Below are 27,574 nucleotides of genomic sequence, written 5' to 3' on the forward strand. Positions count from 1 at the left end.
AACTTTTTAAAAACTTTTTATTTTGTACTGGAGTATAGCCGATTAACAATGAATGTTGTGATAGTTTCAGGTGGACAGCAAAGGGGCACAGCCATACATATACAGGTATCCATTTTATACATTTACAATTTTGATAGATTTTGCCAAATTGCCATCCCAAAGACTGGACCAGTTTACACCTCCACCAGCAGTGTAGGCGAGTATGACACGTTACTCCCTCTGTCTCTCTAGCCTATAAATCGTACGTTCTTCTAAGTACCTTTTCCCCTCCATTACATGCTCTTTCTAAAATTACTCTTTTCCGGCTGCACTGGGTCTTCGTTTCTGCGCCTGGCCCTTCCCTAGTTGCAGCGAGCAGGGGGGCTGCTCCTCCGTGTGCTGCTCGGGCTTCTCATTGCAGTGGCCTCTCTTTATTTGCAGAGCACAGGCTCTAGGCACACGGGCTTAGTTGCTCCGAGGCATGCGGAATCTTCCCGGACCAGGGATTGAACCCGTGTCCCCTGCATGGGCAGGCGGATTTTTATCCACTATACCACCAGGGAAAGCCCTACATGATGTCCTTAAAGGGTTATGGAAAGCGGAGTAGTGTTCTCCATCTTCCAGATGGAGGGAAGCACAGAGTTCAGCTGCACTAGAATTCAAGTTTCTAAATTCCTACTCAGCTACCTCAGCCCTTTTCTTCCTCAGGCTTTTGAGCCTCCAGTAAAGTCTTATGTAGGTAGATTAAAACTGATAGTCTTGTGTGTTCCTTATTCATTCAGCCAGTTTTTATGGAGCACATATTACAGCCAGACACTCTGCTGGGTTTGCTGGCTTTGGGGTTACAGTAGTGAATCAGGGAGATACGGTTTCTGTTGCCCTTATAGGGTTGATAAACAATTGGGAAATTCAGGTAATTAAACACCCAGTGTCGTAAAGTATAATGAGCATTATGAGAGATTTCCGGGGGGCAGATGTCATGGGGGTACACAGCAGAGGGCCTGGGCGTTGTGGGTGATTCTCAGAAGTGATCTTTGAGCTTAGACTTGAAGAAGAGTTAGACTTAATGGCTGGAGTAGGGGAGGGGAAGAGTGTTCCCGAGGTGTTTGGGGCGGAATGGTGGGGTCTCACCTCACGGCTTCATTCCTGGCTCAGGCAGCCGGGCGGATGGAAATGCCAGTTACCCAGACGGGGAGCTCAGAGGAGCTGCCCAGGAGATGCGGAGTTCAGATTTGGGCAGGATGAGTTTGAGGTGCTGCCAGCGCGACACCAACAGAGCATGGTCAGGACTCAGGAAGACAAGTCTCCTGTGCAGAAGGATTTGAGGATCATCAGCATGGTCGTCACAATTATTCTGTTTCCTACATCACAGTCGTATTATTGGTACAGTAGCTGACTCTCAGGCACTTTCTACGTGCCTGGCTTTATTCTGAGAATTTTATGCACATTAACTTACTTACTCTTCACAATAACGCCGTGAAATTATTGCTGTCCCCATCTTATACATGAGGACATATAGAGATGGATTAACTTGCTTAAGGTGACACAGCTAAGTAAGGAGAGAGCTGGAATCTAAACCCAGGCAGTCAAGTCTTAGACCAGTGCTCTTACCCATCGTGCTGAACTGCCTCCTCCATAACTGAAGGCAGATGGACAGATTCATTGGCCTGCAGGAGAACGTCGAGCAGGAAAGAGAAACTTTGTGAAGGAGAGCTTTGCCTTTTAATTTATGTCATCCTGTGCTGGATAGCTTTTTTTTTTTTAATTGCATTAAGCAATGTCCATGTATCATTGATGTAATTAATTTTTGAAAAGAATCTATGCAGAACTGGAAGTCGAGCCAGAATTAGAAAATGTGTTCGTTTCCCTGTTTTTCCTCCTCGGTTAAGTCTGCCCCAGTCCCCTGCCTTTGTGCTCGTCACTAAAGAGGTGATTCCTAAGATTGAAAGGTAGAGGCAGGAGGTGGCCTCCGCGTACTTTACCTCCAGAACGTGCAAGAGGTAATCAACCCTGAGGTGAGACGTGGGCCTCCTTCCTGGCCCACGAGTTCCTTTCAGTGGCCCCTCCTCTTTGCCAGCAACCCTTCCGGTGGACAAGGTGTCCAGCCGTTCAGGGTCTGCGTCTCCCCCCAAGTTAGGCTGAGTGTCAGCTGAGAACCCTGACCTCTGGGGGATGCTTCCAGGGGGGTGCATCCATCCCCGGGGCGGGGCGGCCCACGGTGCGGCCCGGGGCGGGAGAGACTCAGGAGACCAGGGCCACCGACCGCCCCGCAGGTGTGTGACGACTGTGTGGTGCTGCGGAGCAACATCGGGACGGTGTACGAGCGCTGGTGGTACGAGAAACTCATCAATATGACCTACTGCCCCAAGACCAAGGTGCTGTGCCTGTGGCGCAGAAACGGCTCCGAGACGCAGCTCAACAAGTTCTACACCAAGAAGGTACCTACTCGTGAGCTCCGTGTGCCCGGGAAGGGGCAGGCGATGAGGGCCACACGTTGAGTTCCCTGCTGGGAAGGGGACGTTCCAGAAGCCACGCGGGGCTCCCCACCACCACCCACGTGCCTGGCTGCAGTGTGGGCCACGTAAAGCTGCCTCCGAGGCCCTGGGTTCGGGGACAGAGGGGTGGGGCGCCCGGGGGGCTCGTCTGACCGGACGGCTGCCTACCCCACCCCACCCCACCCCACCCCACCCCCCGTGCTGCAGTGTCGGGAGCTGTACTACTGTGTGAAGGACAGCATGGAGCGCGCCGCTGCCCGCCAGCAGAGCATCAAGCCCGGTGAGGAGGGGGCAGCCCCTGGAGCCCATGCCTGCCGTTGACTTTTATCGGTTTTCATCTGTCCGTCTGGAGAGTCCCGCAGAGGTCGCGGGCCTCGGGACTTGCCCCCTCCGTTAGCTGATAATCCCCCCTCCATTGCCGCAGGGCCGGAACTGGGTGGCGAGTTCCCCGTGCAGGACATGAAGACTGGCGAGGGGGGCTTGCTGCAGGTCACCCTCGAAGGGATCAACCTCAAGTTCATGCACAACCAGGTGGGTTAGAGTGGCAGCCTGAGGCTTCCAGCCCGGGCGCTGCAGGCATCCAGTGTCCAGGTTCCCCCCCGACCCCACCGCCCCGCGAACGTGAGCCGGGCCTCCGGGGCTAGTGAGAGCATCCGGGGCTGGTGAGAGCATCCGGGCAGCTGGAGCAGAGGGCCATCTGAGGGGAGGGCGCAGTGACACTGGCAGCCCCCAGCCCGAAAAGCTGCGGCAGGGAGGCTGTGCAGGGGGCGGGGAGAGGGGGCCGCAGCCCCTCCGGGAGACTCAGCTCAGTGTGAGTGGGAGCGTCCTCCGGCCCTTCTCGCACGGTGTCGGCTTCCCTTGCTGCAGGGTGTGCTTTTGCTTGCGGTTTCGCTGAGAGTCTAGGCCAGCTGGTCCTCTGGTGCGCGTGAAACGTGTGTATGAGTGTGAGTGTGTGTAAATTTGCCTTTTCGCCCTGCTGATCCTCCTTCCTGTACTCTTCCTTCCTTTGAGTGCCCCGCTCCGTCCCCTGCTCCGCAGACCCCACACCCCTGCCCGCCCGCGGCACCCCCAACTGGGGAGCACTTCGGGATCCATCTTGCCCTCCCTGTGGTTCCACCGTAGAAGCTGACCGTTTGTCCTCTTGATCTTCTAGCACAGCATTACATTTTCTCTCAGTGGACACTCCTAAGCTAATTCCTTTCTGAGGCCCGCGCGTCATCCCAGGTCCGTTCCCAGTCCTGACTCTTCACACAAGTGCCTTCCCTCGCCCTCCCCTGACGCACTGGTTCCTCTCCCCCCGAGGCTCTGAGCCAGACCCGAGTGCGCACTGAATGCCCGCACTCCGGGGGGGCTCCCTCCCCGCTTCCGTCTCAGTTCTTCTTTCAGGACCCCCTCAGGGCAGCTCGGTGTGGTGGGGAGCAGCCGCTGGGCTTCCCAGCAGGGTACTTGCAGTAGCACATTTACTGTTGGTCACGGTAGAATGTTGAATAGTATACTCGAGACCTGAGGGTCTGCCCGGAGAGGACTGACTTAGGTGGTTTTCTGGACCGTGAAGCTGCCAGCAGTGCTTGGGGACCAGGCCTCCCCCAGAGCCTCACCTCCCAAGAACAGGTCTCAGTGAATGACCCCGTCCTCACCTTGGTCCACCCTGCACCCCCTGCCCCAGGCCGGTCTGTGGTTTACGGCTTTGCCCCGGAACAGAGATGCTGTGGAGAGGGGAGGTCAGACCCTGACTCACGTTGAGATCGTGGCCTTGGGGCCCATCTTCTGCCTCCTGACAGTCAGCTGGAGTGGAGGAAGCGGTGGCCCCCCGTGGGGTGCTGCTGAGGGTAAAAAAGCGTGACCTTTGGAGTCAGGATGTACTCGGATTCAGATCCCAGCTGTTATCTGCGGGCAAAAAGCCTTCCTGACCCTCGGTGTCCTCACCTGTGAAACACGGGTGACACCACACCTGTGTGTGATGCTCCGCCCTGGAGACACGAGGACAGTGTGTGCAGGACTCCCAGTGGGTGCTCACGAGCGGACAGTGTATGCAGGACTCCCAGTGGGTGCTCACGAGCGGTAGCTGTCCCTGCCATCACCACACACTCCGGGGAGAACCTGGATCCTGTGTCACGGAAGATGCCCCCCACCTCCCCCAGGACAGTGTGAGGAGAGCTTTGTGCCCGTGCCAGCCCTCTGTGCCGGAGGAGGACGCATGGCGGGGTAGAGCGCCGAGGGGCCGGGGCGGGGGGCCCCCCGGGGCGCTGGGTCCCGCCAGCACTGCCCTGGCGGAGGGTGCGGGCAGGCAGCCCAGGCCGGCAGAGGGGCCTTTGGGTTGGCTTTGACCGTTAAAACTAACACCTTCCTTTCTCTCCCATGCTTTCTCCTCCGGCCAGGAGCGGAAGGTACTGCCCTTTCTGCTGTCTTGCTTCTTGGCGCGTTTGAGCTGTGTGTGTGGGTTCTCGCACCCTCCCTTTGGGAGATAGGTTTCCGGCATGGGGGCGGGGCTGTAGCTGGGAAAGTGGGCTCTGCGGGGCAGTGGGGGAGCCTCTGGGCCTTACCGCTCCCTCCCTCCCTCTCTTGCAGGTTTTCATAGAGCTGAATCACATTAAAAAGTGCAATACAGTCCGAGGCGTCTTTGTCCTGGAGGAATTTGGTAATTACACTATTTTGCTCTTAGGTCTGGACTCACATGGCAGTAACTCAAACCTCGGAGCTCCAGAGGAGGGACTAGAGACAGAGAAGAGGCACCTCTGCAGAGAGGTCAGGAGGAGCAGGAGCGTAGGGAGGACAAGAGAAGGGAGGCAGGAAAGCTAGCCAGTGCTGCCAGAGAACAGGCCCCAGAGCAGTGGCTTAAGGCCGGCCCAGAGCTCAGCGCTGGTACTCAAGGGGCTCCTCGAACCAGCGCGCCTCCCCTGGCTTGGCCTGACCCGCCGGAAGTCAGAGAGTCCTGGGGGCAGAGCGGCCGAGCTGTGCCCCAGCTCAGCTGTCTCCTGTAGCCTGCCTCGGTACCTCTAGCAGCCCGGCGCCTCGTCTAGCGGCCCCAGGGCCACGCCAGGGTCCGTGCAGCCTCTGAGCAGGAGGAGGGCGCTCAGGGGTGCAGGCAGGCCTAGCACCGCAGAGGCAGAGGGCAAGGTAGCCGTAAGCCGGGAGCCAGGCTCCCCCCACACCCAGGGCTGAGCGGTGTCTGGGCTCTCACCCTGGGGCTTTGAGTTCCTGCTGTGTTTGTGCTTCATTCTTTTGTGCCCCTCATCGCTGCTATGAAAACCTTCGTTCTCCAGCAGGTAAAGTGACCTCGCCGCGCTGCCTCCCCCAGACCCCCACCCGCCGCCTCTGGCCCTGCGCGGGTGGGCGGGCTCCCTTCGCCCAAGCCAGCCGCTCCCATCGCCAACGTGTCTCTAACCTTCCCTCCACCCTCTTCCTTCCCCACGTCCTCCACCCGCGCGCTGGCTCACCGGTTCTGTACGCCTTCCTCTCTTCTGCCAGAGAGATGTTTCGGGGGGCGGGGGGGAGGGTCTTCCGGCTCAGGAGAAGGACCTGGGCTCCTTGTTCTACCTTGGACGAGTGTATTTACTCCCTGTTAACCCTGGGCCCCGAATTCCCATCCCAGGGTCAGGAGGAGGAGTGGCCCCCTGGGGGCGTGACGCCCCCCACTCCTGGTCTTGGGGGGCTGGGACGTGGCCGAGGCCAGGGGACCGGCTTCCCTGCTCTGGCCACACGGCAGCCCCGCACGGCTGGGGCCGGGGCCTCAGTCTTGCACCCTGGGCTGCGGACCTGTGTGCACCTTGCCTGACGCTCCCGTCACTTCCCCCGGGCGCTGTCCTCGCCTGTCTCTTCTGCTCGGTGTGTCTGCTCCAGGGCCCTCTGACGCTCCCCCTCACACGGGCAGGCCTGGGCCTCGCCTGCCTTCAGGGAAGGAAACTCCCAAGTCTGGTGGGTTTAGTGTCCCGCCCCTGCTTCGTCCCGCCTCAGGAGCCTCTGTGTTGGGGCTGGGAGCACAGGGCACCTACTGACTTGACCAGAGGGTGGGGCTGGGCAGGGGGCTGAGCGCTCGGGGGTCCCAGCAAGGCGAGGCACAGGCTAGGAGACGGCTCTTCTGCGCGCCCGCTGTGGTCCTCAGGGGCTCAGGACTGGAGCGGCGGCCAGCGGGGGAGAGACCAGCCTGCGCTGGGCTGGGGCGTTCCCTGCGGGTCGAGCCACGGCCCCGGAGCCAGGGGCCGCTGCAGACCTCAGGGTGTCTGGGCCGGCGTCCCCTCGCTCGCAGGGGCGGGGCGAGGCCCAGAGGGGAAGGGGACCCTGTGCCGGGCGCCGCCGCCTGGGGGAGCGTGGCGTCATCGCTCCGAAGTTTTGAACTCTCTTGTTTTGTCTCTTGCCTGTCCGGTTTTAGTTCCTGAAATTAAAGAAGTGGTGAGCCACCAGTACAAGACCCCCATGGTGAGTGCGCCGGCCCCCACGCCGTCTGCAGAGGGCTCCCAGGGCGGCTCCAGCAGGAGGGGGGCGGGCCTCGCAGGGCGGGGCCGGCGACCCGTGGCTGAGGCCAGTGCAGGCTGGAGGCCAGGGGTGCCGCCGGAGTGCCGCGGCCTTCAGCCTGGGGGAGGCGCGCTGCCTCCGGCTCCCGCAGGCCCGCTCTGGCCTCGCTGGGGGCTCTTCGGCTGGAGGCCGGGCGTCTCCCACTTGGCAGCGTCCAGAGTGAGGATGGAGGAGCCTGCCTTCCCTGACCCTGACCTGGCTGGTTCTCTCTCCCCCAGGCCCACGAGATCTGCTACTCTGTGTTGTGTCTCTTCTCGTATGTGGCTGCGGTCCGCAGCAGTGAGGAGGACCTCAGAAGCCCACCCCGGCCCGTCTCGAGCTGAGGGGGAGGGCCGAAGGCTGCCCCTCGCTGCTGCCCCGGGCGCCATGCTGCTGAGAGCGCCAGGTGGGGGCGCCCGCGTGTCCTCTGCGGGCCCCTGCCGCAGCCTAGACGGCTCTCAGTTGCGTGTGTGTGTCAGCGTGTCCCACCGGGCTGAGCTAGTCTCTCCCACCTTTTCCCTCCCCTCCCCCAGAAGACCAGCCTGCTGTCCCCTCAGGGCTCAAGAGTGAGTGTGAGTGCGTGCGTGTGTGCGCATCTGTCAGGCCGGTGGCTCCTGAGAACACGCGGTGTGAGCGCACTGCTGCTGCCGGTGAGACGTCTGTGTCGTGGTTCCTTGTCTGTGACATCGTGGCTCTTCAGGGCGGACCTCAGCCTCTCCGCCCTGTGACCCCTGTTACCCGGCAGCCGCTCTGGGGAGCTGGGGGAGCCTGAGGCTCGTCCCTGCCCCCGGCGAGGGGTGGGTGGGGACAGGAGGGGTCGGGGAGCAGCAGAGCCAGCAGTGCCCGCCCTGCTCCCCCGGGCAGTTCCCAGGCAGCAGCTGCTGCCCGCGGGCACAGGCCTGCCTGGTGGCTGCTCCCATGGCCTCCCCCCACAGCGGGCCACGCTGACCCCCTTTCGTTGCTGAGCGGCAGGTTCCCTGCGGCCTGCCGGCCCTCAGCAGGAGACCCCCGGGGCCATGGGCTGCCTTGCCCGGAGCCGGGTGGGGTGGGGAAAGGCCAGTCCGGGACCCACTCGTGTGTGTGCTGGTGGCATCTCCACACTGGCTGCCAGAGGGTGGGTGAGCCTGGGAGTGGGCAGAAGGGGACTGTAAATATTTCAGCTCCACACTATTTATAGAAGGTGTACAGATGTGTGAATGTGAAATAAACGTCCTGAGCTCCCCGTGGTTCCTGGCTGCCTTGTGTTCAGTGAGGCCTCCTCAGCCTGGGCGTGAGCAGGGCCGGCCCTGGACTCTAGAAAGGCACCTTCGGCGGGAGGCAGTCAGGGAGGTGAGGTCATGCCCACCCAACCTCGCCCTGTGGGGCCCTCTCCAAGGCACGCCCCCCAGGGTGGCTGTGCTCTGAGTGGGCCACTAGAGGGAGCGGCCAAACTGGGCTTCGACAGGGAGCAGGGATTCAGTGATGCAGGAAAGAGACCGAGGCCTGGGTCTCAGCTCCCCAGAGAGGTGTCAGGACTGGGCCAGAGCCTCCCCCAGGGCCTGGAGACCAGGAGTGTCTGAGGCTGGGCAGGACTCGTGAGAAGCAACCTTGGACCAGCCTTCATGAACTTTTGTTCCATACCATGGAAAAACCACTCTACCAGAGCACCTCGGAAAGCTGCTGGCTTTCTCCTCCCAAAAGGAAATTGGTGATGGGCCTCCGAGTGCTCCAGGGGGAAGGGAGCAGAGTAGGGCCCTGGCCCCCACACACGTTCCTGGTCCCGTCTTGTCCAGACAGGACCCTCTCCCCATGCAACACAGCTGTGGGTGGGCAGCGTGCTCTTTGCCTACTGGGGCCCCAAAGCAGCTGGGACACTTTCACCCCAGGCCTTATGGACAAACACGGACGTCCATCACTACCCCCCACCAGGCCGTGACCACGGTCACCAGGACAATGGCAGAGCCTGGGGTTTCTGGCCCTGTTGCTAATGGTACACTTTCCTCTGTCACAGCTCCTCGGTTTCCTCAACTGAAGGTCCGGGAAACTGAGTTCCTTCTATTAACGTTCTGTGAATCGAGGATCCTGTTCTGGTCCTCATTTAATTCATCCGGGAGAAATACCTGCCTTCAGTTTGTTGTCAATATAAATCTTCCTGTGCTTCTTGTGAAAACAGGCACCTTGGACAGAAGAGTCAGTTCTCGGTGGCTGCACTGATCTTTTATTGCCCTCACATGCTGAGGAAACAGCGGGCCAGAAAGGCCTGTCCGCAGCCATCACGTCCAAGGCCCACACAGGGTCTGAGAGCTTCCGCATGGAGGCCTGAGGTCAGAATGTGCCCGCTCGTCGTGACTCTGCTGCCCTACGGGTGCTCCCCCCACTCAACTCCAGTGTACACACGTGCGCACACATCCAGCAGCAGGAAGGTGGCCTGTCCAGCTTCCTTCCAGGCTCCTGGCAGACGGGCCGGCTCCAGCTGCACCTGTAATTCAGGTTCCCGTCTGAGTGAGCTGGGCTGAAACCCTAAGAGCCTCCTGCACCCCACTTCCTGGTGGCTGCCCCTGGACCAAGGGCGATCTGGAGCACATACCTGGCCATCCCCAGGGAGCCAGCCGGGTCACTGAGGCACTGCGGGAGAGGAGGAGGCCATGCCAAATCCGTGCTGCACCTCCCAGCACCATGTGTGGCCCCCGCCCCTGCCCCCCAGCCTTCGGGAAGGCTCAGGGAGCGGCTCTGGCAGCAATGTCCAGGGGCCAGTACCACCTGGCCGTGCCAGCTGCGCTCTCAGCCAGAGCAGCAGCTTGGGCCAGAAGAGCAGGCCGAAAGCCCAGCGTCCCCGAGGGCACCCGGCCTCGGCCGGTGGCTCCTCACCTCGCACCTCCAGGCGGCACTCGCACTGGGCCTCGCCTTCCACATTGGTGGCCCTGCAGGCGTAGATGCCCCCATCGAAGGGGCAGGGCTTTCTGATCTCCAGGGTCAGCACTCCCTGCTTGCTGAACATGCGGAAGCGGGCGTCTTTGCCCAAGTCCAGGCCATTCTTGAACCAGGAAATCTTGGGCTGAAGATGGAAGGGGGGGAGGGAGGTCTCTCAGGTTGAGGGAGACCAGACGTTTGTTTCTACTCTGAGCTCCCCCTGGAGTTCCGGACTGTGGCCAAGGCCACGTGCAAACAGGGAGCCAGCAGGAGTGTCTCGGCCCTCTTCACGGAGGGACCTGACCCCCAGGGGTGGAGAAGAAGAAGGGGCAGCCTAGGGAGGAGGACTGCTTGAGGTGGGGGCGCACAGGCCGGTCTCCTGGGTCGGCCTGGACCCGGGCCTGCAGTTCCCTACCTTGGGGGTGCCCCGAACGGCACAGCAAAGGGTAGTGTTATAGCCAGCAATGACCGATCGATTCACCAGCGGGCGGGTGAAGCTGGGGGCCTCGGAGAAGTCCAGGGCCTTGTACTTGGGTGACTCATACGTGATGCCTGTGGGGGTCAGAACTCAGCACCCAGAGGATCGCACCAAGCCAGGCTCGCCTCCCTGCCCTGCCCACCCCAGGGGTTAGTGAGGGCCCAGCACCTGGTCTGGGGATAAAGACCGGCTCCTTGGTGGTGGCGGCTCTGTCGCTGGGCCCCACTGTGTTATGGCTGAAGACCCGGAAGTAGTAGCCATTGCCGATGATGAGCTCCGACACGACGCAGTGTGTGCGGCGGTAATGCTCCAGGACCGTGAACCACTCCTGGGTGGGGAGGGAAGGAAGAGTTCCCGCTGAGGCGGGCCCTACTTGCTGCCAGGGCCCCTCTCGGGTACCCCTGTTGTCTGCATGCACCCTCACTGTGGAAGGAACCAGATCAGAGAAGAGGAGGGCCCCGCCTAAGGGCAGGAAAGGAAAGCTGGGCCCTGGGCAGGGATTGGGGCCTGGGCCCTGGGCAGGGATTGGGGCCCGGCCCCCAGGCTCACCATGGTCTTCTTGTCGGCCTTCTGAACCGTGTACCCCCAGAGCTCTGTGTTCCCATCATCTTGGGGCGGCTTCCACTCCAGAGCCACATTGAACCCCCACGCCTCGGCGACCTGGATATCCTGTGGGGGACTTGGCTTGTCTGCAGGAGACAGACTCAGCTGTAATCCCACGCCTCTGACTGTACAAGCAGGCGGCGCCAGGCTCCAGGGGCCCCCTTGCCCTGCCAGGATCTGGCCTGCCATCCTCGCAGGGGCTCTGGGCCTCCCAGAGGAGGGGCCCCAGGCCTGCAAGATGACAAGCTGCAACCCTGTTCAGGGACTGGAGGGGCTCAGGCTCCGAGGGAAGCCCTAGAGCCACGTACCAACGACCTGCAGCACCAGCTGGGCCTTGTCCTCCATGTTCTCAACGCGCAGCGTCACCTGGTAGGTGCCCGAGTGGGCGCGGCGCGCGGCCCGGATGAACAGGATGGTGTTGGTGGGGCTGTTGCGGATGCTCACCTCCTCGCCTGCCAGCGGCTGCCCCTCCTTGGTCCAGGTCACCTGAGGCCGGGGCTTGCCCTGTGGGGGAGCACAGCTCACCAGGGGCCAGGCCCACCCTCCTGGCCACCGCCCCCCCGGCCACCGCCCCAGCCTTGCCGAGAACGCGCGTGTGTGCCGGGAAGGACAGCGCGCAGGGGTTGGGACGGGGGCCAGCCCTACCTGGAAAGGAATGAGGAGGTTCACGGGCTCCCCAACCTTCTTCTGGATGGTCTGGCGAAGGTGTCTGGGCAGCTGCAGCCGAGGCCGCTCTGCGGGCACAGGAGTGAGGCTTGGCGGGGCCCGCAGGCCCGGGGCGGGGCTGGAGAGCCGCGGCTGGGCCCTCCTCTCCTCCCGCTGCCCAGCCCTGGCCCCAAAGGTCACAGAGCTCCCGCCGCCATGCGGCCTCAGCACACTGCGACACAGGCACGGACCAGAGCGGGTGAGGGACTTATTCAAGGTCCCATGGCCAGTCAGGCACAGGTCAGGATGCTAATCTAGGCCTTCGCCTCTACGCCCCCTGCTGTTTCCTGTCCACTCTGAGCAGCAGTTTCTCAACGATCCATCCTTTGCTGGTGACGGATTCACGGACAGTGGATCCCCCCAGGGGCCAATCTGACCCACAGTGACCTCACGGCCCTGTCCTGAGCACATGGACAACGCCGACCTGATGGAGCTGACAGACCCACAGAACAGAGCTCGACAGTGACGGTGCGATGACTTACGCTTTCCCTGGTCCGGAACCGGGGACTGACGTGGGGCAGCAGGCGGGAGCCCCCTCCCCTCCCGCACGTGCAGCCTCGGGGGAAAGGCGCTGGCCCCTCCGTCCCTCTGGCAGGCTCTCCCCGACTGCCCCCCGCACTGCACGCCGAGGGCGCCGGGTCCACTCACGCAGCAGCTCCTGCACCGTCACAGGCTCCTTGGTGGTGGCGGGGGGTCCAGACCCTGCCATGTTATGTGCCCGCACACGGAAGAGCATGCGGGCCCCCGTGGGCAGGTCCTTCACCAGCAGTGACGTGCGCTCGATCAGCCCGGGCAGGGCAGACACCCACGCCGAGACTGCGGGCAGGGGAGGTGGCGGCGGTGAGGCGGCAAGGCCAGCAGGGTCCGCACCCTGCCACCAACCTCCCTGGTGGCCGATGGGCCCAGCAGGGGGCCGGGGGCCGGCCTGGGGGCAGAGGGCCCGGGGCGCTTCTCACCGGAGCCCTCCCGGCAGTACTCCACGCTGTAGCCATCCAGCCCTCCGGCTCCCACGCGCTCGGGGGGCCTCCACTTGAGGGAGACGGTGGTGTCGGAGACATCCTCCACCGCCAGGTGGGTGGGCTCGCTGGGTGGACCTGGGCAGAGGGGAGGCAGACGGGGTCTGAGCAAGGCTGCGCCAGTCAGCGATGCTGAAGGATCCAGGGAAACCCTCCCCCTTAGACTGGCCTTCAAGCACTCGATAAATATTCCGGCTAGAAAGACTCAGAAACACACACACACCCAAACAGCACCAGCAATTACAGAAGATCTAAAAAGACACCCAAAACACCAGCATGCTTAGGAGTCGCTTCTGTCAGACAGTGCAGGAAACGCTATAGATGTAACTTAAGGGAAAACTAGCCCAAAACGTGAAGTTTCCTGGCATTGTACGAGTGAGCTGAGAAAACGGGCAGTCAGTCCCTAAAGAGGGAGGCCTGAGCCCTGCTCCCCAGGGCACCTTCTTCCTGCCATCTCACCAAACTGTGCCTCTCCCTGTGTCCGCCCCACTACGGCCAGCCACCCCTTGCCCTAGACCCACAGGTCCTGATACCGACAGGTGTCCTCAAGAGTGCCACACCTCGGGGTCTGCTCTACCTTCTCAACCCCCATTATACAGATGCGGAAACTGAGGCTCAGGGGAGACCCTGACTCCAGATATTCCTCCGGGGGACTTCTCAACCCCCATTATACAGATGCGGAAACTGAGGCTCAGGGGAGACCCTGACTCCAGATATTCCTCCTGGGGACTTCTCAACCCCCATTATACAGATGCGGAAACTGAGGCTCAGGGGAGACCCTGACTCCAGATATTCCTCCTGGGGACTTCTCAACCCCCATTATACAGATGCGGAAACTGAGGCTCAGGGGAGACCCTGACTCCAGATATTCCTCCTGGGGACTTCTCAACCCCCATTATACAGATGCGGAAACTGAGGCTCAGGGGAGACCCTGACTCCAGATATTCCTCCTGGGGACTTCTCAACCCCCATTATACAGATGCGGAAACTGAGGCTCAGGGGAGACCCTGACTCCAGATATTCCTCCTGGGGACTTCTCAACCCCCATTATACAGATGCGGAAACTGAGGCTCAGGGGAGACCCTGACTCCAGATATTCCTCCTGGGGACTTCTCAACCCCCATTATACAGATGCGGAAACTGAGGCTCAGGGGAGACCCTGACTCCAGATATTCCTCCTGGGGACTTCTCAACCCCCATTATACAGATGCGGAAACTGAGGCTCAGGGGAGACCCTGACTCCAGATATTCCTCCTGGGGACTTCTCAACCCCCATTATACAGATGTGGAAACTGAGGCTCAGGGGAGACCATGACTCCAGATATTCCTCCTGAGGACGAAGGCGCTGGCTCTGCAACCCCATCTCTGGTTCCTGGTCCAAGGCCCTTTCCACAGACAGACACCCCTCAGACCCTGAGCACCCTATTGCCCTCACCCCTTCTCTGGTTCACAAACCCTGCTGAAGACAGTGGGGAACAGGGGAAAACAAACATCTATGCCAGGTGCTCCACCTGCATGCTCTCACTTCATCTTAACAGCAGTTCTATGAAACAGACATTGTCATTATCCCCACTTCACAGATGCGGAAAGAGAGGCTGGAGAGGGGTGAGTCTCAGCTCCACCCCTTGCCAGCTGGGCTCCTTGAGCAAGTCCTTTAACTTCTCAGAGCCTCCCTTTCTTCACCTGTGAGATGACGGTAATGAAGGAAGACGAGGGATGTAAATGCAGCCCACAGGGCAGCTGTGGTTACTGCGCCCTGACTGAGATGGCCCAGGGCAGGGCTGGGAGGATCCACAGGCTCACCGATGGGCATGAAGGGCTGGGAGGCAGGGCTGGGCCTGGACATGCCCACGGCGTTGACTGCATAGACCCGCATCTCATAGATCACGCCCTCGATCATGCGGCGTGCCTCGTGGCTCAGCTCCCGCAGCAGGTCAAAGTTCAGCCGCATCCAGCGGAAGCTCTTCTTCTTCTTGCGCTCCAGGATGTAGCCTGGAGCAGGGAGGCGGGAGCGCTGGTCTGGCCTGCAGCTCAGCCCCCTGCCCCACGCGCCCTGCCCGGGGCTCAGTCCTGCGCCCTCAGCTCACCCAGGACTGGCTGCCCGCCGTCGTAGGCTGGGGGCTCCCAGCGCACCGTGCACGAGTCCTCGCCCACCTTGCTGATCTCAGGGGCCGCGGGAGCATCCGGCACATCTGGGCGAGTGGAACCACATGTGCCCTGCCCAGCCGGGGCCAACAGTGCCCATCCCCTCACCACCCTAAACAGGCTCCCCCGTGCCCCCAGAGCCTAATGCCATCTTTCCAGAATGCGGTTCTCATCAGGTCACCATCCTGCAATCAACTGGCTATGGCTCCCCACCGCCCGTGTTCCCCCAGGTCCAAGTCCCAACCACTCTATGGATCTGTCTGTTGAGAGGCTAAAGGACTGAACGGGCGGGACCTCCTTGGTTCCCCCTCTGCGCTCTCCCCCCAACCCTGCCTCACCGATGACCTTGACCGTGAGGCTGACTTGGTCCTCTCCCACGGGGTTCTTCACCGTGACCACGTAGACCCCCTCGTCCTCCTGCTCGGCCCCCTCCACGGTGAAGATGCTGCGGTCCTTGGTGGTCTCCACTCGGACCCGGCCCTCGGTCTCACACAGCAGCTGGCAGGGGAGGAGGAGTTGGGGGAGGGACTCAAGTCAGACCCCAGGGGTTCCTGCAGCCTCTGCAGCAGCCGACAGCCCTGAGATGGGCATGAAGCTCAGCGCCAGGTCTGCTGGGGAGACGCACCTTGAGTGGAAACCGCACTGTGTGAGCGTCTAATCCAAGACCCTTCCCCACCACCTGCCCGGAGGCAATTACCTGTCCTCTCCACCCTCAGTTTCCCTTTCTGACCTGCGTGACCTCACACAATTACTGTGAGGATCTCAGAAGACCTCAGCTGCGCAGAGGAGCCAGCAGAGCGTGGAGGAGGAAAAGCCAGGAGCAGTGCCCCAGCCGCGACTCCAACTGAAAAAGGGCCAGGGACCCACTCCCCAGCTGGGGGGAAGCACAAAGTCAAGGCAGGCTCAGGAAGACAAGAGCCAGGGAGCCCCCAAGTTCGGAGGACTTCCTGGGGTGTGGTCGGTGTGAACATGTCTGTCTGGGGCATGAGGGTCCAGTGGAGACCCTGCCTGGGGCAGGAACACAGCTGGCTAGATGGGGCACCTTAACAGAGACCTCGCCCGAGGCTGGATACCACGTGGACAGAAACGGACTGCAGGCAAACGAGCCTCCTTCAGCCTTGCTCACCTTCTTGTCAAACACCCACTCATCACTGGCACCTGACTCCTCTGATGCATCGGGGGCTGGAGCTGCTGGGACCTTATTCCCCTGGAAACAGAACAGGAAGGAAGGAGGGAGGGAGGGAGGGAGAAGGAAGGTCTGGTTCAGCCTGGAGGGAACCCCTGCCAAGCACCCAGTCCTTGTCTCTTTGCCCACCCTCTCGGCCAGATGTAGGGCGTGCCCAGGTGGGATGGGGAGCATGCTGGTTCCATGCACCCATTTTACAGATGGGGACGTGGGGGGAGGGGTCTGCAGTACCTTTGTGATGGTCTTCTGCCAAATCACAGTAGGAGCAGGGTCCCCGGAGATAGGGACGTCCAGGCGTAGCTTGTTCCCGGCCACCACCACGATGGTGTCTGGCACGCGGCCCGGGCAGTCCAGGTGGATCTTAGGAGGTTCTGGCAGGGAGACAGGACAGGTCAGAGAAGGAGGAAAAGGGCCCCAGGCCTCTGAAAGTAGGGAAAACTGGAAGCCACATATGCCCCTGGGTGTTGGTTTATTTTCTGCGTTTATTTTATCGAGGTACTGCTTAATGAGTACTGACAAACATACACCTGAGTCACCACTGCCGGACCAACGCCTAAAACACTGCCGTCTCCCCAGGAAGTTCCCAGGGAGGTTCATGACGTTGGGTCACCTAGGATAGCATTTCTCAGATTGTATCTGGGGGAACACCAGTGTCTTCCTAGAAAAAAAAAAATTTCCATGGAAAATATTTAAGAAACCCTGGGTTAAACCAACTTAAGTAGGACTTTTCAGAGCCTTTGACGCCAAGGCACTCTCTGAATCAACAAGCAGCAGGACAGATGGGTCAGGGCTCCTCAGACTCACTGGGCCCTGTTTGCAGAACCCTGACCTAGAGCCTGCCTCAGCCTGAATGAGTCTCCTGAAGTTAAAATCCTAAAATGCCTGATTGCAGCTTAATCTAAAAGCAGAAAAGATAAAGTAATAAAACCCCACAACTGCGATGTGCTCTGCAAGCTCACACATACCACCTTATGTCGTTCCTATCACTCCATCGGGGAGCCACTTCGGGGTCCCCATTTTAGAGGTGAGGAGGCTGAGGCCGAGGCAGACGGCAGCCAGCCTGTGGTCGGGAGTGGCAGCACTGAGGCTGGGCCTCAGGCTGAGCCAGGTCCCGACCCCGGCTCATTACTTCTGTGAGTGGAGGGGAGACCCTGGCAGAGTAGGGGAGGCAGCATGCAGGGGCCCAAGACTCACCCTGCCTGGGCACGAAGTCAATCTTGACCTCTGCAAGAGACGGAAGAGCAAGTGGCCCCCGGGTGCAGGCAGGGCCCCGCGGCAGGGGCCCCTCTGCCCCTCAGCACCCGCTCACCCATGAAGTGGAGCTTGGCAGACAGGTTACAGGCGAAGCCTTCCGGCACAAAGCTGTAGTCCGCCTCGTCTGCGGGCGTGACGTCGTCAATGGTCAGCTTGTGGACCCTACAGGGCAGTGGTGGCTCAAGGGACCCTGCTGGGCCATGCACCCCTTGCCTCACCAGACACCCCAGCCAGGGCTCCAGGGAGCCCTCGCCCTGCCCTGGCTCAATGGTGTGCAGAAGTGTTTCCTCGGACTTCCCTAGTGGTCCAGTGGTTAGGAATTCATCTGGCAACGCACGGGACGTGGGTTTGTCCGGGAAGATTTCACATGCTGAGGAGCAACTAAAGCAGCTGCACCTAGAGCTTGTCCTCCTCGAAAAGAAAAACCACCGCCATGAGAAGCCCGAGCAACTCAAGGGTAGCTCCCGCTTGCCACAGCTGAGAAAGCTGGTGCACAGCAACGAAGACCCAGCACAGCCAAAAAATATATATATTTTTTAAGTGCTGTCTTTCTCTGCTTTTGAATTTTTCCGCTCCCTTGCCTGGTTTCAGAGGTAAGCAGTGTAGACATGTCCCCTTGGCTGGGCCCTTGGAGACTGGGCAGGGGCTTGTCACATTAATCTCTGTGACCTCGGGCCCAGCACGGGCTGGCCCAGATACTCAGGGTATGAGTAAGACAGTGGGAGACAGTGAGGGCCCCTGGCCAGGGCCATCGCCCGTGGCTCCCTGCCCTGGTCACGAGCTGCGGGAGAGGCTGGGGGTCCCAGCCTGTCTCTCTCACTGCTTCGTCTTTGTCTCTGACTTCCTCCTCCGTCTCTAACGGACCCTCCTTTTCTGTATGCTTCTGCCTCTCCACACTCAGGTGTATCCCTTTTTCTATTTGTCTCTGTCCTGATTGTGTGTCTGTCCCTTTCTGTTCGTCTCTCTCTCCTCCTGTCTCTCAGTCTCTGTCTCTACTTCACTCTCAGCGCTAAGCATCTCTTTCCATTCGTCTCTTTTTCTCCGTTTCAGCCTGTTTTTCTGTGCGTCTGTCCCTCCCTGTGTCTATCTCAGTCTCTGTTTCTTGCTGTCCCTCCGTGAGTCTGTCCCTGGCACACCCTGCACACTCACCGCCCGATGTGGGACACCTTTATGCGGCTGTCAGGCACCAGCTCCTTTCCGTTCTTCAGCCATACACCCCGCACGTTCTCATCTGACACCTCACACTTGAAGACAGCCTGGTCCTTTGAGCCCACCGTCAAGTCCGCGATGCTCTGGTACACCTCCAGCTTCTTCTCTGGGGGGGGGGGGCGCAGGGGCAGAGCCAGTGAGCTGGGGAGGGGGTGTGTGGGTGGGAATCCCTGCGGAGATCTTGTGGGCTTGTGAAAACGCACGAGTACGTGCAGGAGTGCAATGCCTGTGTGCCTGTGACGGTGCTGTGTACACAAGGAATCTAAGCGTGCCAGGGTGGGTGACGCTAACCAGGCCCCCTGAATCTGAACCTCCCAACACTCTCCAGATGGTCACCCCAGCATCCTTGTTTTATGGATGAGAAAGGTGAGGTTTGAGGTATTAAAGTGACATGTCCAGCACCATGCTGGCCTCGATACTGGCTTTGCTCAATTCCTGTCCATGGCTGGGGGGCTCAGGGGGCCTCCCCGGGCCTCACCCTGCACGATGAGTTCAGCCAGAGCCTGGCCCCCACTGGTGCGCAGCGCATAGTGCCCAGCGTCCTCCAGCGTCGCCTCGTTGATGATCAGGTGGTGTTTCTGACCGTCCTTCTTGAACCGGTATTTAAAGGTCTCCTCCCGGGTCAGCTCCACCCCGTCCTTCAGCCTGGCCAGAGGGTGGGCAGCTGGTGCCAGGGCCCCCTCTGGGGATACCCCAGGCCCCCGGCCCTGCCCCACGACCCCCTGCCTCCGCACTCACCATTTCACCTGAGCCCCCTCCTCCGACACTTCACATTCAAACTCCACTCGCTGCCCCACCATCACCAGCTGGTCCTCCAAGGGCCGCGTGATCAGCACGGGGGGCTCTGTCAAACGGAGGGAGCGAGATGGGCAGGCCGCTCCATGGGCCCCCTCTCAGGGTCTCAGGGTCCCAGGCCCACCTTTGACAAAGAGCTCGGTGCTGCACTTTTGGTCGCCCACCACGCACTGGTAGGCTGCGTCGTCTGCCAGTGAGCACTGGCTGATGGTCAGCGTGCGTTTGGCGCCGATGGACTCGAAGATGTACCTGGGTAGGGCCAGAGTGGGGGCAGGAGACCCATGGACTCCCCGCCTGGGCCCTGGGTGTCCCCTTAAACCCCCGTCGGGACCCCTGTGCCCCCACCCCAAGACTTCTAGGAACCTTACTTGCTGTGGAGCAGAAGAAGCCAGTGGAGCACTCCCGATGGGAGGAGCGAGATGAAGAGAAAATGAGCAGGCAAAGAGCCGGGAAGAAACAGACAGGAGTTAGAACCCAGAGAAACTTCGAGAGACAGAGATAGGGAGTGAGAGCTGGCCAGAGGGCAGGGGCAGAGAGAGAGGCAGGGACAGCAGGGTTGGGGAGCAGCCCTCCCCCGCCCCAGAACCCCCAGGCCCCGCTTCCCACCCTCACCTGCCACTCATCTGAATCTCCTGTCCGTTCTTAAGCCACTTGACCTCGGCGTCAGGGTCGGCCAGCTCCACCATCAGCCGGATCTTGTGGCCCTTGCTCACCTGGTAGGCCGGCTGCAGCTTCTTCTGAAAGGCTGAGCACCCCCGCCCTCAGCCCCCTGCTCCCCAGGCTGGCCCAGGCCCAGTGGACAAGGTCCTGTCTCCCCACATCTCTGTGCCTCGGCTGTGACTATATCTCTTTATCTCTGTCAGCTCCTTGTCTCTCTGTCTTCCTTCCTTGGGTTCCCCTTCATCTGCTCAGCTCAGGGCTAGGATACAGGGCTTCCAGAAAGGCAGGAGCTTGGCAGGAGAACGGGTGATGGGACAAATGGGCCTTCTCTTCCTCTCCAGTCTGTTTCTGCAGCAACCCCCAGGTTCATGCCCTCCTTCTAGGCGCCTCTGCTGTCTCAACTGGGTTTCCAGGGCCTCCATGTTAAGCCCGTGATGGGGAAGGGCTGGCCCGAGCCCTCGCCTCTGACCCACCTGGGGTGGAGGCCAGAGGCGCTCACCTGCACCCACTTGTTCTATTTGCCTGTGAGGAGGCTTAACCAGAGTTTTCTCTTCCCGGGTGGCAGGGGGGTCTCTGGGCTAAACTGGCTTCTCCCCCTTCTGGGGCGCATGAGGAGAATCAAGCAGGCTACTTTTTTCCCCAAGGGCGGGTGGGGGAGGAAGGGGCCTCCTGACTTTAGCTGTGGAGAGGAGGGCTGGCCTGGGCTCCGTCCTCTTCCTGTGGCGTCTCTGGGCTAACTTTGCCCTTTTCTTTTTCTGTGCGACCAGATGCCAACCCGGGCACTCCAGCTTCTTCCCCCCACAGAAGAGGACGTTCACCCAAACGGTCCCTTCCCGGGAGTCTCTGAGTCAAGCTGGACGCCGCTCGCTCTTTCCCGTGAGCGCGTGCGTGCGCGCGCCTGCACAGGCGCTCAGCCAGCCCTCGCCTCGCCTCCCCTCGCCCTACGCGGGAGGCTCACCTGTGCTTTTCTTCTCGTCCCGCTTTATGCCCTTGAGCCTCTTGAGCATGCCCCGCAGGTCGGTGACTCCGTGCTGGAAGGCGATGCGCTCGTACTCCGACGGGGGCGCCCGCCGCAGGATCTCCCACACGTCCTCCTCGGCGGGGGCCTCCAGCCTGCGTCCACGTGGCGAGGCCTCAGGGCCCCCGTGGCCAGGACAGAGTTGCCGTCCCCTCCCCTCCCCAAGCGGGACCTGCCCCTGCCCCTCTTGACCCTTCCCTTCTGGTGGGGCAGCTTGAACTGGAGTGATCCCGGGCCAGTTCTGGTGATCATGAGGCCTTAGGCGCTCAGTATGGGGGACTGGGACTGGGAGGGGCTCCTGACTGAAGTAGGGGTGATAAGGGCGGGGGGGGGGGGCTTCCTGGGACACTCACCGCGGGGTCCGTAAACTGCTGCTCCAGGTAGGGCAGAAAGGCAGTGTACACATTAGAGGCCGAACAGAGAGGAACAAAGGTGACTCCATATTGAGTCCATGCCTTTAGCTCTAACCCTTGTGGTCTGTTGCCTGTTCTTAGTCAAGCTGGCTCTGCACCCTTATAAAAGCATGTTGTCTATACCCTGAACTATAAAGTATATGATAGTCCATTCTCTAGGCTGTGTCTCCCTGGCTGGACCTTTAAAGGTATAGAACACCTTTCATTTGTATAGAGATAAAAAGTTACAAAAGATAACAGTTGTCTTGTGGGAAGTTTACAAGAACATTGTGACCAAATCTACCTGGAGGGCTGCCAGGACAAAGCATTCTACTAAGAAGTTTGTAATAACCAGCCACACACCCTCCCCCTTTCAGTAGAAAAGAAACCGGAATTCTAACTGGGGTAAGGTGGTTCTTTGGGGCATTAGTCCACCATCTTCTTGGTTTGCTGGTTTTCTGAATAAAGTCGCTATTCTTTGCCCCCAGCAACTTGTCCCTCGATTTACTGGCCTGTCATGCAGCAAGCAATACAAGTGTGGACTCAGTAACAAAGGCACGGGTCATCCCTCCATGAACCACAGTGCATAGGGCCTCACCTCCACTTTCCTCCCTGCACTCACACCTTTCCGTTTACAGGGCACACGTGGCCTTGTTTATTCCTCCTGAGCTCTGATAGGTGGGTATCAGGAGAGCCCGAGGCTCAGAGACTCTCCCCAGTCAGTGGAGATCCTCACCCAGATCCTCACCCAGGTCAGTCTGATCCCCAGCCTTGTCATCTGTCATCTGCCCTGGTGGGGATGGCCCTGCTGCCCCAAAGCACTTGACCCCAGGGCTCATTCTCTGGGCTGAAGCAGCACTGGCCGTAGTGCAGGGTCCAAGAGAGGGCGGGACAGGACACAGAGGACACAAGTCGGTTGCAATGGGGGGAGCTAGGTGGGCAATTCCTGAGGCCTTGGAGCCCTGTCCCAGCTTCTGGGTCTCCAGAGCCTACTGAGAAGAGCTATCACAGACTAAAGTAGAGGCTGGTCATGGGAACAGCATGAGGATGTTACTTCACGGGATGTAACCTCTGACTCTTCCCAGCGCCTGGATTGTCCCATCTGACAGACAAGGAAACCAGCTCAGAGAGGTGCATGACCTGCTCAGGGTCACACAGCTGGAAAACCACAGGGCCAGAATTTGTTCTGGGAGCCGCGTGTTCTGGGAGCTGCTACCCTGGGGCTTACCTCTTCCTCAGCAGGGAGCTGAAGTCCAGAGTCCCAGCATCGTCATGGCTGTCACTACAGAGAGGAACCCCCAGTAAAGCCACAATAGAGCCAACTATTAAGAGAAGGGGTTTGGGAGCAGGGGGTGGGGTGGGGGTGGGGGCGCAGTGAGAGAAAGGGACACTGACTGAACAGGTGCGCCCTGCCCATCTCAGACCCCTGGGGTCACCATACAGGTGGGCAGGAAGGGGTACCTGATTCTCCGACCACCTCCAGCCAGGCTCCTGCGGGGGTAAGAATCAGGTTTTTCACCTGCCTGGGGAGCTTACTCTCTTCCACACCCATCCATTTCAGTCTGGCCATTCACATTACCCCAAGCCCTGGTCCCTATGTTATGCCCCTGCTCTGACCCCCGTATCAACACCAGACCTGGTTCCCCCTGACATCCCACCCCAGTCCTGGCCCCTCACATCAGCCTGGCCCTGACCCCAAGGGGCCAAAGACCCCAGCACTGGCCTCCCCCATGGGCCCCGAGGAGAGAGGGCCACTCACGTGCGGCGGAAAGTTGATCGGAGGTCCACATCTCCGGGGCCAATGGCCTCTGGTTTCAAAGAGGGGGAGATGAGAGTCAGGGGGGAAGGTTTTAGAGGGGGTCTGCCCAGAAGCCCTGCCCTGGGATCTCCTGGTGTCAGGCCTGCCCACCTATGACCCCTTGACAGTGGGCATCTGTCCCAGGAACCTGCCTTCTGAGCCCTTCCCAGCCCGCGTCGAGGAACCAGGAAAGTGGGGCAGTTCATGGTCCCCAATACCTTCCAGATTCATCTCCTTCCCATCTCTCAACTCACTCTTCACCTATTCACTGGTGCCTAATCATGAGACATCAAGATGATAAAGACCCCCGGTGAGATCTGAGCTCAAGCCCCATCCCAACCCTAGAAGCCCTGATGTGTTTCTTGCACGCTTCTGTGTGAATAGCGTTGGGCATGTGATCAGAGGGCGTATGGCCAGGGCTCAGCATCCCCCTTAGTACTGGGAAGTGGAGGTGAGTGTGGAGGCCGGACCCATGGGGAGCCTGAACCCAGCAGATGCCAGAGGGCCTCTCACCATGGACAGTGAGGTTGAAATTGCAGCTGTCAAATTTGTCCTTGGTGGACACCTCACAGCGGTAACCACCGGCAAAGGTGGCCTGGGCATCCATGATGTGCAGCTCAAATAGGTAGACCTGTGGAGGTGAGGTGTCAGGGGAGGCTGGAGATCACGGGACATGGCCCTGCACCCTAAAGGAGACTGGGTGGCGAAGGGCCACTGACCTTCTCACTCCTCAGGGCTTACATGAATCTATTCAGTTTTATATACATAAAAACAGGGCCCCTTCTCAAGACCCATGCCGTCTGCTGGCACAGGGTGGTGATAAAATAGAAATCAAGGGTGGCTACAAGGCAAGTGGCATTCACTTAGGATGAGGCATGTTGGGGGAATTTCCTGGCAGTCCAGTGGTTAGGATGCCATGCTTTCACTGCAATGGGCCCAGGTTGGATCCCCAATTAGGAATTCTGCAAGCCACGCAGTTCAGCCCCCCAAAAAAGGCATTTTTTTGTTCAGGGCACTGCCCACACAACTGAACATGTCCACCCTATCCTTCCAGAAGCCCCCTTGCCTGGGCCAGGACTGTGGAAGAGTGGGAGGAGCAAAGGCTGGGAGTCAAAGCACAGGTTCTAGGCCTGGCTCTGAGTGACCTGGCACCACCAACAGCAACCTCTCAAGCTTTGGTTTCCTCGTATGTGTAGAGTATTGCTGTGGTTGGTCATCGAGGGCCCCGTGAGCTCTGATAGTTTTCCATCTGGGGCCTTTGCACCCTCACTGACTGGTGCCCCCCAGACTTTATTATGCCCCCTTGAGACTATCATAGCTTCCCTGGTGGCTCAGTGGTAAAGAATCCACCTGCCAATGCAGGAGACATGGATTTGACCCCCGGGTCGAGAAGATCCCCTGGAGGAGGAAATGGCAACCCACTCCAGTATTCTTGCCTGGGAAATCCCATGCACAGAGGAGCCTGGTGGGCTACAGTCCACGGGGTCACAAAGGTTGGACATGACTGAGCACGCACGTGAGACTATCACGCCTCTGAGCCCCCGTGTCCTTCTATGCCCCCCAGTAACCCTCCTCTGAGCCTCCCCATGCTCGCTGAGTGCCGCTGGCCCCCCAACCAGCCTTGCAGGCTTCCCACAACCCTTCTCTGCACCTCCTCTGTGGCTCGGGTCTCACAGTGACCCCTGCCTCTCTGTGCCCCCCAGGCCTCCCAGGGGCTCTCCGCGGCCCCTTGCTGAGCGTCCCCGTGACCCTGTGCCCGCGGGCCCCACCTTGCTGGTCCGATCGTAGCTGTCGTGCAGCTGCAGGTGCTGCCCCACCTTACTGCTCAGGTCCACCCACTTGCCCTTGAACCACTTGACCACAGGTGGTTTCAAGAGGCTGGCTCCGGCCACACGGGCTGAGAAGGTGATGCTGCCACCTGCGGGAGAGGGGTGACCGTCTGGGCTTGAGGGACGCCCTGTGCCTCCCTCTTGCACCTCACCCCGGGGGCAGCAGCCCCACACTCACCCACGGTCACCTCGCCGTCCTGTGGCCTTATCACAAAGAGGCCGATGGGGTCGTCAGGGGCACCAGGGCCCTCAGGGGCCGCTGAGCCGGACCCTGTGGGCAGAGGCATTTGAGACCTGCCCTGGGACACACATCCCCACCGACCTGGCCTCCCTGCCCCACTCCTCTCACCTTCGGGACTCTGGGAGCCTCCTTCCGCCTCAGGGACCGAGGTCGGGGCCTCTCCCGGGGCTCCAGGGGCCTCGGTGGGGACGGGAGCAGGGGCTGACATAGGCTCTGCTTTCCCTGAAGGGGATCAGGTCGGGGGTTGTGGAGCAGCTTCTAATCAGAGCCCCCCCGCCCCCACCCCGGTTCTCTTGTCCCTGGCCCTTCCCATCTTTGCAGGAAGTCCATTCAGCCCGCATTTCACCTTCTCCCCGCCCTCACCAGCTGTCTGTGCCCTCATCTCAGAGGGTCAGCCTGAACATCCCTCCTCTCCTCCTCCAGGCTCAGGTCTCCGTCCAGCCCATCAGGCCGGGCTGGGGCTCGGTGCACACCCACAGGCTCGCGGGGCTTCCCGGCCAGCACACCCAGCCCACCAAGTTCCCATCCGTGCGGGGGTGTCCAGCGGGAGGTCAGTGTTACGTCTGACTCATCACTGAACTTCCCCCACCTCCAGAACGGCCCAGATGGGCCAGGGAGCCTCACAGGGACACTCAGAAAGGTCTCGCTACAGAAAACAGGAAAAGGCCATGGCAGGCTGAGGGCACACCCAGAGCCAAGGCAAGAAAGTGAGAAGACATCTCCTGTGCCGTGATTGACAGAGAGCTGGCGGGGCTGCTCCAACTTCAGGGAAGGCTGCCCAGGATCTTACCTGCGTCTATGACCTTGAGGTCAAACTTGACCTTGGAGGAGCCAGCGATGACCGCATAGGAGCCCTGGTCGGCAAGACCCACATCCCGCACTGTCAGCGTGTACCGCGTGCCCTCGGCTACCAGGCCGTATTTGTCGCTGGCGCTGATGTCACTGCCCGCCCGCTGCCAGCGCACCTTCAGTCCTGCCCGCTCTGTCTCGGCCTCAAACACGGCAGGGCTGCCGGCGGCCACCTCTGCAGACCGTGGCTTCTTGCTGAAGGCGGAGACTGAGGGGCCAATGGAGTTTGCAGGGGTTCCCTGGCTTGCCCCTGCACCCCACTCCTACATCCCCTCTTATTAAAATAAGGTGATGAGTGTTTTAATGGATCACCTTGTTTAATGCTCCAATGGCTCTATGAGGTAGGTGCAGTCCCCAGATAAGGGCTGCAAGGCTCAGAGAGGTTAAGTGATTTACCCAAGATCACACAGCCAGGAAGTGGGAGAGCCAGGCCTGTAGTCCATCCACCATACAGGAATTTTGCTAGGTGTGTCCCTGAATAGCCCACCTTCTCTGCCTGTGGAAGCCCAGCCCCCACCAACTGGGGCCCTTGGCAAGGGGCCAGCACTCTGCCTACTTGGACATGGCTAAATTTGTCCTCTAAGGGCCTGGGGCTGGGAATCAGCAAGTGAGATAAAGCTGGCTGGGAGGGGGCTGGGGGGCTGATTCCTGACCTGAACAACCTTGGTAAGGCCAGGGAGGGGACTCCGGGCTGTGACTTTCTCTGCCCTTGGCAGTGGCTCAGGGGCCCTTTGACCACCCTCTCCCCAGAGCAGAGGGCCTGCATCACCTCAGTGTGGGGGCCATGCCTGGTGTGGGGGCCACAGGGGTGCAGGCTCGTAAAGCAGAGACTCTCAGAACTGGAAGCAACCCACCTAAGCCCTCTTTGTACAGTTGGGAAACCAAGACCCAGAAAGGGGAGGGCCCGTCCAAGATGTTCAGGGAGACTGGCTCGAGTCTGGAGCCATTCTAGGGTGCCTCCTGCAGCAGCCTCTTCCCAAAAGGCAAGCTGAGAGCTAACCTAGCTCCAGAAGATGGGGATGCAGGCAGGGAAGGGGTCCCCCGGCATCCTGAGAGTGGAGCAGCAGCCCTGGGGGCTTCCTGCCTTGGCCGTCTCCCGCTCTGGGCCCCTGACCCTGGTTTACCCTCACTCTCATCAGAACGATGAGAAGGAGAAACTGAGAATCAAAAAAACCCCAGGGGGACAGAGCCCCTGTCCTGGGAACCCCCTCAGGAGCTCATCCCTGGGCCCACCCCCTAACCGAGGGTGTCCCCAGCCCTCCCTACCCCACACTCGGCCCCCAGACCAGGCCTGGAGTTACCTGGTTTCTTCCCTGGCTCGGGCATCTTGAGAGAGTTTCCAGCAGGAACCGAGCAGGCACGGGCCACCCAAAGAGAGCCTGAGCAGGGATCCGGTCCCCGACTATATAAGGGGCCGCCCCCTCTCCAGGCCCTCCTTATCTGCACCCTGCCCGGCCACCTGCTAAATATAGACAAATTCCCGAGATCAAGGGCTCTCCAGGAGAATGTGTGGCCGTGTCTTTCTCCGCTGGCCCCTGGCGC

The 27,574-nt window shown here is 60.4% G+C and overlaps 2 protein-coding genes and 1 long non-coding RNA gene across 52 annotated transcripts in view; 1 reads left to right on the forward strand and 2 right to left on the reverse strand.

The window, feature by feature from the left end:
* Positions 1-8,191, forward strand: part of MADD (MAP kinase activating death domain) — a 39,861-nt gene extending 31,670 nt beyond the window's left edge. For 49 of the 50 annotated variants that reach the window (XM_081538637.1, XM_081538622.1, XM_081538641.1 and 46 more), the window contains 6 exons: positions 2,253-2,417; positions 2,682-2,754; positions 2,899-3,005; positions 5,043-5,112; positions 6,844-6,890; positions 7,205-8,191. In XM_081538637.1, the coding sequence (XP_081394763.1) occupies positions 2,253-2,417; positions 2,682-2,754; positions 2,899-3,005; positions 5,043-5,112; positions 6,844-6,890; positions 7,205-7,309 (567 nt within the window). In that variant the 3' untranslated portion in view covers positions 7,310-8,191. Of the gene's footprint in view, positions 1-2,252; positions 2,418-2,681; positions 2,755-2,898; positions 3,006-4,852; positions 4,862-5,042; positions 5,113-6,843; positions 6,891-7,204 lie in introns of all 50 variants that reach the window. The other variant, XM_081538621.1, reaches the window with a different exon arrangement.
* Positions 95-7,539, reverse strand: LOC145525507 (uncharacterized). Its single transcript, XR_014068249.1, has 4 exons — positions 4,401-7,539; positions 4,213-4,294; positions 1,111-1,286; positions 95-500 (listed from the first exon to the last, which is right to left on the reverse strand). It is a non-coding gene; the product is annotated as an uncharacterized LOC145525507 (long non-coding RNA).
* Positions 8,192-9,142: 951 nt separating the features above from the next.
* MYBPC3 (myosin binding protein C3) lies at positions 9,143-27,406 on the reverse strand. Its single transcript, XM_081538673.1, has 33 exons — positions 27,334-27,406; positions 25,974-26,240; positions 25,292-25,405; positions 25,121-25,213; positions 24,883-25,031; positions 23,627-23,744; positions 23,075-23,123; positions 22,777-22,806; positions 22,544-22,597; positions 21,277-21,294; positions 20,864-21,018; positions 19,858-19,990; positions 19,370-19,494; positions 19,189-19,294; positions 18,929-19,095; positions 18,391-18,556; positions 17,297-17,403; positions 17,182-17,211; positions 16,219-16,358; positions 15,928-16,008; positions 15,140-15,299; positions 14,744-14,848; positions 14,460-14,648; positions 12,597-12,734; positions 12,289-12,456; positions 11,581-11,669; positions 11,244-11,439; positions 10,882-11,021; positions 10,501-10,660; positions 10,270-10,406; positions 9,813-9,999; positions 9,532-9,569; positions 9,143-9,423 (listed from the first exon to the last, which is right to left on the reverse strand). The coding sequence occupies exons 1-32, from the start codon at positions 27,356-27,358 to the stop codon at positions 9,559-9,561; spliced, it is 3,807 nt and encodes a 1,268-aa protein (XP_081394799.1). The 5' UTR covers positions 27,359-27,406; the 3' UTR covers positions 9,143-9,423; positions 9,532-9,558.
* Between the last annotated feature and the right edge of the window lie 168 nt (positions 27,407-27,574).

Source organism: Giraffa tippelskirchi, chromosome 11 (assembly GCF_054371585.1).
Source record: "Giraffa tippelskirchi isolate mGirTip1 chromosome 11, T2T-mGirTip1v1.2.pri, whole genome shotgun sequence".
In the NCBI taxonomy this organism is placed as follows: domain Eukaryota; kingdom Metazoa; phylum Chordata; class Mammalia; order Artiodactyla; family Giraffidae; genus Giraffa; species Giraffa tippelskirchi.

Coding starts and splice junctions, on each gene's coding strand:
- MYBPC3 (XM_081538673.1), bottom strand. CDS start 27,358: ATGCCCGAGCCAGGGAAGAAACCAG. Junction 11,670..12,288: donor GACGGTGCAGGAGCTGCTGC/GTGAGTGGACCC, acceptor CTGTGCCCGCAG/AGCGGCCTCGGCTGCAGCTG. Junction 11,440..11,580: donor ACCTCCTCATTCCTTTCCAG/GTAGGGCTGGCC, acceptor GCTCCCCCACAG/GGCAAGCCCCGGCCTCAGGT.